General features: G+C 33.8%; 2 protein-coding genes across 2 annotated transcripts in view; one reads left to right on the top strand and one right to left on the bottom strand.

Moving 5' to 3' along the window:
• Positions 1-9,237, bottom strand: part of LOC144438255 (synaptic vesicle membrane protein VAT-1 homolog-like) — a 32,659-nt gene extending 23,422 nt beyond the window's left edge. Inside the window, exon 1 of the mRNA XM_078127304.1 lies at positions 9,056-9,237. Within this exon, the coding sequence (XP_077983430.1) occupies positions 9,056-9,237 (182 nt within the window). The remainder of the gene's footprint in view (positions 1-9,055) is intronic.
• Positions 9,238-11,179: 1,942 nt separating this feature from the next.
• The window catches only part of LOC144437388 (protein O-linked-mannose beta-1,4-N-acetylglucosaminyltransferase 2-like), a 1,826-nt gene continuing 779 nt past the window's right edge, over positions 11,180-12,226 (top strand). The window contains exon 1 of the mRNA XM_078126316.1: positions 11,180-12,226. This exon is cut by the window's right edge and continues 779 nt beyond it. Coding sequence (XP_077982442.1) covers positions 11,191-12,226 — 1,036 coding nt within the window. The 5' untranslated portion in view covers positions 11,180-11,190.

Below are 12,226 nucleotides of genomic sequence, written 5' to 3'. Positions count from 1 at the left end.
CCCTATAGACAGTCCTTTATTTTCTGCCATTGCACCTTGGGGCATATGAAACTGTTATGTTGTTAAAACCATGTTTGCCAAGCAAGAAACCTTACAAAGTCGATCTGTTCAGACCAAAATAATCTTATATGAAACCTAAACAAGTGAAATTTGTTCATGCCAAAATTTCTTGAAATGAGACCTGAACAAGTAAAAAAAATTATACCAAAATTTCATGGAATGAAGCTGAACATGGCAAAAATTTTATGCCAAAATTTCATTGAATGAGAGGTGAAAAAGCAATTTGCAGAATAACCTAAATATGTCAAGTTCTGACAAATTTTCAGAAACAAGTTAAATTTATCCATACAATTTTTTGGAATGAAATCAGAAGAAATTGAATTTCTGAGGAATTAATATTTATACTTATGATAGTCACTTTAATTTTCACGACAAAGTCACCGTCAGTATCATGAGATCATGGTGTTTGAGACAGTAATTTACCTGTACATAGATGACTTCTTAGCACAACTGAAATATAAGGTTCAGTACTGCTGTAGGAGTAGTAAAGTGTTTGTATGTATGTATGTATGTATGTATGTATGTATGTATGTATGTATGTATGCATGCATGCATGCATGTTTGTATGTATGTATGTATGTATGTATGTATGTATGTATGTTTGACTGCGTTTGAAAGTATGTATGTAAAAAAAAAACTAGTGGCCTAAAAAAGATATTTAGTGAGGATTTTCCTTGTAGTACTTATAAAGCAAACAAAACAACTAGTGGGCTGAATACAAAGATATTTAGTGAGGATTTTCCTTGTATTACTTATAAAGCAAACAAAACAACTATTCGGCTGAATACAAAGATATTTGTTGTCAGGATGCTCCTTACAGTGTTTAGTTAATGCATTATTCAAGAGAAAATGATTATATTAGTAATATGCAAATTGATGAGTACTTTTTTAGGAGTGACTAGATGAAGAATTGTTCATGATCACATTGTTGAGATGTAAACTAGGTTTGAAAAAAAAGATGTGATAAATCATAAACCAAAAAAACTAATAGGTAACAAAAACCATATCCATGGCAACAGCCACATGTCAGGTGTCTTTTGCTAAAATAACAATAGTGAGGGGTAGTCAAATGAAGGAACACAATAATTCAACTATTCCTAGCAACAAAAGCCACATCCATGGCAACAGCCACATGCCAGGTGTCTTTTCTAAGTTAACAATAGTGAGGTGTAGTCAGAGAATGATCACAACTATTCCCTAGTAACAAAAGCCACATCCATGGCAACAGTCACATGCCAGGTGTCTTTTGCTAAGATAACAATAGTGAGGGGTAGTCAAGTGAATGACTAAATATAAACACAAATGAACATAGTATCACAAGCAAGCAACAGTGTGATTATCACTTGAAAAGTTATGTAGTTGTGCTACAACATTTTTTTATTAAAACATTTTTTTTTAAAACTGACAAATAACTGCAGAAATTACTCTTCTTCGTATTTAAGAACTAATAGTCTTGCTTCCATTTGATTCTGAAAAATGCAGATGAATAAATTTGAAAACCTTTTTAATTCAATATTAAAAACATCTTGATTATATACCATACCACAGATGTATTTTTCCACACAGATGTTTGACATATTGAAGGATTACGATCAAAACAGCCCAAGGGAATATATGTTCAAATGTTCCTTCCAAGGATGAGATTGATGATTTTATTTCATTCCTGTCACATGTAATTGTCTTCATCCTCAGCATCACAAAGACAATATTTTACTGCCAGTAGGCAAAACATTTTGAAAATATCTTCTAAGATAATTTACGTCAGTGACCTTATCAGCTTTTTGGTAGTACTGTGACCTAATAGTAATATTGCATCTCATCAAAATATGCAAGAATTTGTGTTTTCAAAATGGCAGTAAAACAATTCAATGTCAACAGTAAGCATTTTTAGGTTGACTTTCGAACTTCCAATATCTTTTTTTAAAGATGTCAACAGATTTGGAGATTAAATGCATAAATATTATTAGTTGCAATAGAGAGAAATAAATTATCCATAATTATAAGAATTTGGTGCTCAATTCATTTCAGAGTTTTCATGGTTGCTTTAGTTTTTATCTTGGTGATGCTGAAATATATTTCACTGCTTCTGCACTTGGCTTTTCAAACTTAACCTCGATGTTCAGATCAAATAGTACTACTGCATTTGTGTGTCAAAATATTGTCATGGAAACAGTGCACTATAAATTTACCATTATCTTTTGAATTTGTTGTACCATGGCAGTTTTAAAGCTTACCTAGGAGAGACATCAAGAAATAATAAACCTACTCTAAGTCCCAATTTTTCCTTAGTCTGTATCCTGCCTGTTGCAAGTTAATACAATAACCCTCTACTTCAGTTCACATGACAAATCTGCTTTCATTTCCTGACTTCTTGCAAGGGTTTTTAGAATCTGTTTTAAGTTGCTTAACAGGCTGTCTTTGCTCTTGACAAGCCTCATACAAATACTAATAAGGTAACAAAATAGGCCATTTATTTTACAGAATGTTTCACAGCTATGTCTCTGTAATCTAGTATCACATAAAATGTGGTTAAATATTTAAAACTCTCAAAAATATGCCATATGAAAGCATGTTCCTGGTCCTTTTGAAATAATAGAAATAGATTTTGGATTTAAAGGAAATCAACAATCTTTTTTCTTTTTGTCCCATGGAGTTTAACAGTATTTGGTGGCCATTTTGAATACTTAAATGGGTTGATTTTAAGACTATTTTGGATCTTTTTTGGTTCTTGATTTTAACAGAATGCATTGAACCTTTCTTGAATATAAGTACCACAGAAACTTTGAGAGCTAGCCTTTAAATTAGTAAGGAAAATTATATAGGTAAATTTGATTTGGGTATACCTCCACAAACATGGATTTGGGCAGGATCACAATGAAAGACGTGTTTGATTATTTCTTGGAAGTATGCCTGCCTCAAAAGGATTAATGTTTGAAGTTGAAATTAAATTTTGGTGGCCATTGATATAATAAAAGGTGCTAGCCACCATAATGATTGGGTGACTGAGAAAAAAACAGGAAATTGTGTTAAGGAGAGCCAACACTTGACAGAATGTGAACACAATCTGTCAGATTCCATGTCAGCCTAGAGTGGAGTACAAAGGGAATGTAAATACTAAATCCATGAGAGTAGCCATGTGAATCAGAACAAGACAGATGCAAGCTATCAATTGCAGTTTTCAGATTTTAATCATTTACAATTTTCTAGAATATAGATTCTAATATATATAATCTAATTTACTTCTATTTCTTCTTGGAAGAAACATTCACAGTTTCGCACTAAAATAAAATCCCTGTAAAATGTTGTACATATTTAATTATCCATAGTTTCCAAAAAAGAGAATTCTGAACACACAAAAATTGTGCATGATTTTTGGGTAAAATGAAAATACCTTGAATGACAGCTAGTAGAATGTAAGATGTAAGAGAAGCCTTAAGCTACAATTTAATTTTAAATGTCTTTTACATTTGGAGAGTGCTCTTCAGTTTCCTTCCGTTATACGTTTCAAAAAATATTATAAGTATGAGGTAAATCTATCTTTCACTTCTTTCTAAACAAAATTATTTCATAATAATTCCATCTGACAACGGTTTCACGGTTGCCAAGTATTCTTAGAGATGTATAGCACAGGAAAGGTTACCGTGAAACCTTTGTACTGGACATGTCGTCACAATTTGATTACATATAAGTACATTCCCTAGTTACCACTGGAAAGTAGACAGAGCTTGCTGACAGTTTGAATTATCATTTGGATACATGGCAAGTCTACTGGTCTGTGACTCCCACATGGTTGTGTACGACTGATAATATTATTACAATAGACTACATTCAATCATTACTCCATTGAATCATGTCTGAGGTTGAACAAGGTAAACTACGTACTGGACAGGTATTTCCGGTCCAAATGAGCAATGTCGGAGGATTAAATTGGTCAATTTTGCCTGATTTTTTCAGTGCTTTACAAAGGTTTCTTGTGGTGAATTCTGGGTCAAAAAAACCACTTGGATAACAACATATAAATGATAAATTGAATTTCTAGTCATATTTGACATGTACAAATTTGGAGACCATGTTTTCCTGCCGTTCCGTAGAAAGATCTAAAGTGTCTTCATGCAGATATGGGTCCAAGTTTTTTAAAACACAATGATGAACATCATATACACATAGACAGTAAAATATAGTCACTTTCAAACTGTGAAATGTGATTCATCTACACTGGTCATGCAATGATCACAAATATTATTCCATAGACAGATTAAAATATTGCATTCATTTCCAATTTACCATCTCAAAATGGCTCTATTTACCGTTTAATTGATTCTTGGAACCTTGAACTATATATATTCGACTATGTACATAGTACTACTTGAAAATCATACAATTTCATTGTCAGTCACTCTGAGTAAAAAAAGCTGCAATTTTCCTACGTTTTAAAAATACAGTGAATATATAGATGGTAATGGGAACTAGAAATAGCTTTTACCTTTCATGTCAGTAGTTTGGTGACATCTCAACAACAGTCATTTTAATAACCAGTGCTATCTTGTTTCACCTCTATTGACAGTAGTACAAAGCTCTCACTTTGAATTATGAAATTTGCTGAATAAATAACACACCCTTCCTACCAAACAATAGAATGTAATAAATGTTTTAAATTACTGCCCTTCTGGTTAATTGACAATCAGGTTTTTGTGTGTGCATAAACTGACTTGTTTTTGTCATTACATGATTTATTTTCAGCTGAATGCTAAGAGGAAAAAATGGTGAAAATTTGTATTTTTGTGTGTACATAAACTGAGTGGTTGTTTTTAATGTGTACATAAACTGACTTGTTTTTATTGGAATTAAATTATTTATTTTGATTTATTTACAGTTGAATACTAAGATTTAAGAGGAAAAATTGTAAACATTGGTAGAAGAAATTGTATTGTGTGTGTGTGTGTGTGTGTGTGTGTGTGTGTGTGTGTTGAGCATGAGACAATTTGTTGAAACTCAAAGGTTAGATTTATGTTCTTTTCTCAAAATAGTTGTAAATGGATAAATTTCGTTTAAGCTAAAAAAAAACATTTTAAGATAGTATTTAATTTAACTTTTGTTCCAAATACAACTTGAAAATTTTACCTGAAATTTTCAACTGCACACTTCAGTCCTTTTTCTTCCGTAAGGAAGAGATATATTTATGGGTGGAAGTCTGTGTGTCTGTGTGTCTGTGTGTCTGTCTGTGTCATCGTTTTCTCCATAACGGCTTGCTCAATTCAAACGAAATTTTGAAGACGTATTCCGTAGGGTAATGGCAAGATTTGATTAGGTTTTGGTAAAAATATCATGAATATTAATGAGAAATTTACATAATTAATGATTTTCGGTAATTAGGCTATATCTCAAGAATGCACGCTTCAAATTCATTATAACTTGGTACACACATTTGCAATACCAAAGTGCACCTGTCCTGAAAATATTACTAATGTAGCTTTTAGTTTTAATAAGTTATTGGCATATTTTCGATTGGCCACAAAAAGAAAAATATAGATTCTCATCACGAAATGTCGTCTAAAGTGGTGCGACGTTATCACCATTTTCTAAAACACGACTGGCTCAATTCAAACGAAATTTATTGTGAAATTTATTATGTGTTCTGTAGGGTAGTGACAAGAACTGATTAGGTTTCGGTAAACATCCCAAGAATATTAACGAGAAATTTATATAATTAATGGTTTTCGGTAATTAGGCTATATCTCAAGAATGCACTCTTCAAATTCAATAAAATTTGATACATGCATTTGCGATACCAAAGCGCACTTGTCCTGAAAATATTATTGATGTAAATTATTGGCACATTTTTGTATGCCACTAAAAAGGAAAAAATAGTTTCTTGTCAGGAAATGTTGTCTAAAGTGGTACGACAATGCACTTATTTTTTTTTTTACATTCTCAACAAATGTCACAGTACATGTTGTGGTTGGCCAGGAGATCACTAACAGCAATGAGCAAATAGCAATCAATGAGAAAAAATAACTTATTACATATGTTCTGTTGTATTCCAACAATTGTCTGTAGGAACGACAATCTCAAAACTTTGCCCTTACGGAAGACATTCAGTTTACATCTGGTAAGATATATTCTTAATCAGTACAGACATGTTAAAGTCTATATCTGACATTTTAGTAAATAGTAAACCTTATTACTGAAATCACGCTGCACAGGAATCTTCATAGCGTATTACCCCATGAAAAGAGCTCTTTTTTGTGAAAGTAGAAAATTGACTCAGATTTGTGAGAATGTCAGATGTATGGCAGTTGCCCAATGTCATCTCCAATATAAGACACTTTGTAGTTAGTTTGAAACATTCCTGTCATCATGAATAGACAGATACAATCTCCATTCTCCTGAGAGTCAGATCAAAAGAGTTCAACTGGTATTCTAGGCATACATCAAAGAGATTTATACATAAGACGGGAATTATGATCTAATCCTAAGATAATATAGACAGATTAAATTATAAATCAGTAAATGGACAAATGGTGGTTTTCTAATTGAAATGGGTTTGACAAGTCAGTGTTAAAAACAGGATGTCATAATCAATGTATAATATAAAATTGCTATGTACGGATTATGTCACATTTATGTACACTCTAACATTACTTGTCATAATCAAAGCATTATGTTATTAAAGGCCAAACTTAAAACTTAAACACATTTATGAACACTCTAACATTACTTGATTGTTTGTCAATGACAAGAATTATACGATGCAAAAGAAAAAAAGTGTCAGCACTCATTTCCATGGAAACGTAAAAAGTATGTTTTTTGCATGCAGCATCGTATATCACAATTTCCTTGTTAATGTTTCAGGTTGTACTGTTCTCTTTGGTTTTTTTCTGAGGTTTCAGATGTCTTAATTTATTTCTCTTGAATGATGGGAAACAGACTAGTATGAGAGTCCAGATGGTACATTTTGTAGATCTGCATTGTCAAATTCTTCCTGTTGAACACACAAGATTTACGAACAACAACATTGAATCTGACAGATGTCTGTTCAGTTACCTTCAAAATAGAAGTGTGGTATTAATTTAATCTTTTCATTTTCACCCAGTTCCCAGCAAAACCATACTAAACTTTTAGTTTTCCCAGATGTCAAGGGTTAGCAGGATATTCTGGAATATTCTTCAGAAAGAGTGTTCATCAATCATTTAATTTATTCTTCAAATGATGGTGAAAGCCATCTTGTCATAACTGTTAAAAGTGGAACGCCACTCCAGGAAATAAAGACATTTTCATGAACTTTGGGTTCTGAAGCAGGGAGAGTCATGTCTTGGTTTTACATCACGTACATTATGCGCAATTTCAGAGAAACATCAAATTGAAGTTGTCCCCCCATTAGGCTCTTAGGGGTCATGAATATTCATTGTTCCACCATTGCATAAACATTTCTACTGACTCCCATGAGGCAAAGTGGTCCACAGCAAAGATCCTCAAATGAGAGACAACTTCAATTTGATGTTTCTCTCGCATTTTATATAGATGTTTTTATACAGGTAACTGATTATTAAAGAAAGCCAATATTTTCTAAATCCTTTGACCCTAAATAGACATGTCGTTTTCTAAATCATTGATTTGATCTGTTCTCCCGTACCGATTTGCTTCTTTTGGTGTCCATTGTTGCTAAGTAAACCTTCTGTTGTGTGGGGACCCTCAATGTAAACATGTGACTTGGACAACACTTTACATGTATTATTATTATTATTATTTCATATTTTTAACTTATTCTCTGAAGACTTTTTTTTGAATGAGTTAATATTGTTTATAGTATTCCATAAACTACTAGTCGTAAATTTTGAAATCAGTCCAATACTGTTTTGATATTTCAGCCAAGTTATTTTTATACATGTTTTGATTGTGGACAGGAAATGCAATGATTGATTTTTAATCATTAATAAAGATCAAACATTAAAAGTTGTAACTGTATTCAAATGCAAATGCTTCTCTTTTAATATTTAGACTAAGATGGGAGAAATTGCCTATTAGTAATTTATCTTTGTCAAATATTAATCACACTTGCAAATATTTTCATGAATTTTATTAAAAGGATGAGTTTGGCTAAATCAATATCTCAATTGCTTCTGTAATGATTTTGGTTGATTACTAATTATTTTGTACTTTATTTCTGCATACACATCATGAAGGTGTTGATCAAAATGACATCCATCCCAACTTGACTTGTCATGAGAGATGCAAAGGGGGTTTTCTTTTTCATTTTGAGAAGACGATATTATTGCTAGCCTTGTATTGGCAAACTACATAAATTCGTTCGTATCCGATGGGAGAAACCATTTTCTATATAGGGGAGGTCGGTAATTTCAGTAGGGTGAGGTCACTATTATCACATCCTAAAAAATATAGGGAGATTTAACTAACACTTATGAATGTGCTTGAGTATTGACAAGGGACCTGCTTAATTCAGCCGACAATAAGCACGTCATTGTGTAAAGGTGTTACTGTTCCTCATTAACTATAAAGGAATAAATCAGCGAGTTAAAGCCAACTATTATGTGAATATTTTACTGCCAGACAAATAACCTGGGTAGATTTTCATTGAAAAGTCCTCCATAAGCTTTAGAGAATCAATGAACCGTAAAAATATTCATTTAAATCAAAATTACGATAAAAGTGAATAACTACTCGAACGGCGGATTGGATTACAAGCCTGAGGGTGTTATTTAAAGTGACTTCTGTCAAACAAAAATACTGATATGTGTATGTTCATATATATTTATTTGCAATTTTATCAAGTTATGATCAAGTCTGTAAATATGCTGCATATAAACGTTATTTCGACTTTTTAATATATGTACGATGCATTGTTATCATCTTTCTGTACGGATTCTGAACGTAATCTATTCCTGACCTGGTCGGAGAAGATGGATGAAATAGATTTGTTATCATTTTTCTCTTATTTTTGATAGTCTTTTACATCAGAGAAAATTTTATATCTTACCAAGCTTTCACTCGTACCATCACCTCCCCTTCTTGTGGAGTCGGTTCGGGACGCTTCATCACACGCATTTTACCTAAACCACCGAAACCGGTGAGTACAACGGATCTCATCTCCTTCATATCTGGTAAATGATTTTCTGTCGTCTTTTCGACAGGCTCGGGGGTTTCTGCTTCCGTAGACATCTTGTCTTCCGAGATTGCAACAGAAAATGACTGCACACTTCAAACTTAGTGGCTGCAGAATTACACAGCAAGACAATCTTTGCTTTGGTTTCGTACTGCACTTTGATGCTAGGCGAAACGCTGATGCGGCGGAGAAAGTAGCCGTCAAACTGAGCGCATTGATTTGACTGTTGCGTGAACTGTGACGGCTGATCAAATATAGTTCCGGAACTAGAGTTGATGAGTAAATCCTCAGATGTACGACATTGTTTGAGAGTATCTGATTCTGGTTGATCTAAATGTTTGTATTATAATAATGTTGCAGAAAGTTATTTCTAATTCGTTTCACTCTGCGGGTTTCGTCGGCAGAAGGTGGCGCAAAGAGGCTGGTCAAAGGTCAGCAATTTCTTCCTTCACAAGTAGTAGTATTATACTAGTATGTAGGGTACTTCGTAGATGCTGAGAAATGACAATGAGACACTGGTTACATCGACTACTACATTTTCATGGGTGATGATTTATATTGAAGGCTGGTGTGAATGACGCTATAGATTGTCTTGTTAACCGCAAATTGCACAAAACGAGACATGAGAACGGGTCATGATCAGATTAGGTGACAAGACATTGATGGAAAGTCAACTTGAGAAGTAAATAGCGTATAGATAATGGAGGAAGACATTGTCTATGGCCTGAGATTTAAAACGTAGAAATTATCATTATACTGTAGTAGTCACTGTTTGTGAAGTTCCAGTTTTATTCGTGTAATTTAACATAATATGTCATTTGTTACAGAAAGTTCTCTCGGATAGTGCTTGCCTTCAAATAGAGCAGACATATATTTTACGAAGGCGTGCACATAATAGTGTAGTTACTAGGTAACTACGAAAGTACGTAGCGTTAGTACATGTATGTAGAGTTGGGTAGAAGGTGTATGCCGAAAATTCCTGCCAATGAAAGATTTTGCAAGTATTGCCCCTCAATGGTTGAAGATGAATTTCATTTTATTATTCATTGCCCACAACATGAAAATGAGAGAGAGGTTTAATTTTCTTCGATATCTTTGAAATGTGCTTATTTTAACATTTTAAACAGTCAAGAGAAATTTTTGTATATTCTAGGTTCAGATGATAAACTTCCTTTTGCCAAATTTCTTTTAGATACATCTCGAAAGATCCCCTCAGCAGACAAGTAATGTGTATTGTATTTTTGTATTGTATTGTATTGTATTGTATTGTATTGTAATGTATTGTATTGTATTGTATTGTATTGTATTGTATTGTATTGTGTTGTGTTTACTATACCATGCTTTCCACAGCATGTTGTTAAGTAATAAAGTTAACTATGTAGCGGTTCAAACTGCACATTTCAAACCTTTCTTTTGCCCGAAATTGCCGTAGGACAAACGTAGAAGAGGCTGTCTCAGGCAAACGGAAACTGTTACAGGAACGGGCGCTACGGGAACTATAACTTGAAGTGACGTGTACGGAAGTAAGGGCCTAACATCGTCGTAAGCCATATAGACTACTAGTAATAAGCTTCTTTTCCGGCACCGGAGCCCCTCCAAGAGGTTCGTTATTTCGCAGTCTCGCAGAAGAAATAACAGCTCTGGTTTGCGAGAATGGGGCTAAGGATCGAGTACAACTAGAAATAGAACTGAAAGCTGACAACTGCAACTGTAGATGTGTACTCCATACACGTATGGTGTCCCCAATTATTTAGTTTTCAATAATATGAAGAAATTAAACCATGGTAACATAAATTTCGGACGCCATTTCGATTCTGTTAAACCCAAGTCAAATGATTGTGTATGACTGTTCCTTTGCTTTGTAGCAGGTATAAGTGTACATGTCACAGTGTACTGATATCATTTGATCAATTTAGTTTCCACAAACTTGAATATACCAATAATTCACGGGTTTTTTTGCTTCATGTTACAGGTTAGTGATGTCTTGGATAAAAACAAGAATATGAAATATGCATCAAATTATATATGTACTGAGTGGTCTGCTCTTAGGAATTGCCTCCCATAGCTACTTCGCTTCCGTACATAACGATGACAAATCAACGTCTCCATCCGGTTGCCATGACGACAGTCTTCCTAGCAACGACCGGAATTATTCTCAGGGGTGTCCGACAGCTTCGTTACCGGATCCAGATCTCAGTCTAGAGGGAAGTTCTATGTGGTGCACAGGAACAAACCATACCAACAGGATATGTAAATTCCGTAACTTATGTTACACCCCTATTCATGATAGTTTTGTGTTTTTCCATGGAAAACATTCCATAAAGGATGGACTACCAAAGAAACGTTTCGACCCGGCATTACTAGACTTGAACTCAATATCTGACCATAATACACAATATTTTAACTTTGTAGATTTAACAACTAAAGACGTATCAACGTTTGATATTGAGTTTTACCACGGAACAAGTTTGGTTTTCAATCGATTCAATCCTGATAATCTGATGCATGTATTGCATGATGATCTGCTGCCGTTGTTTCATACACTGAATCAACTAACGAGTGATGACAGTCATTGGTTCGATTTATGCACTAGAATTATCTCAATAGAGGGTTGGAAAGCAGGGGAATATTTCCAATTATATCAGCTATTTACAGACTACCCAGTGTTGCTGAAATCAGATTTTCAAAGAGAGCATGGAAACCCTCTATTATGCTTCAGGACTTTGTTCGTTGGGATGTCAAAATCCACAGTGTGGTACCAGTATGGTTTCAACAAACCACAGGGGCCTGTTGATGACATCAAGATCACTGGCACCCAGATCAAACACTTCTCAGACTTTGTTAGAAGAAGACTAAATATAAGAGATGAAAAAGACGATAGTGATGAATTTATTGTGATTTTGTCTAGGAAAATTAACAGGTTGATTTTAAACGAAGCTCAGCTAATGTTTGCTCTGATCCAAGAATTTGGTATGAAAGTTATAACAGTGAGTCAAGAAACGCATACTATCAAAGAACAGATTCATATCGTTAGCAAAGCGTTTA

Source organism: Glandiceps talaboti, chromosome 7 (assembly GCF_964340395.1).
Source record: "Glandiceps talaboti chromosome 7, keGlaTala1.1, whole genome shotgun sequence".
Lineage (NCBI taxonomy): Eukaryota > Metazoa > Hemichordata > Enteropneusta > Spengelidae > Glandiceps > Glandiceps talaboti.
Note: the sequence above shows the minus strand (reverse complement) of the source record. Positions and strands in the feature narration are given on the sequence as shown.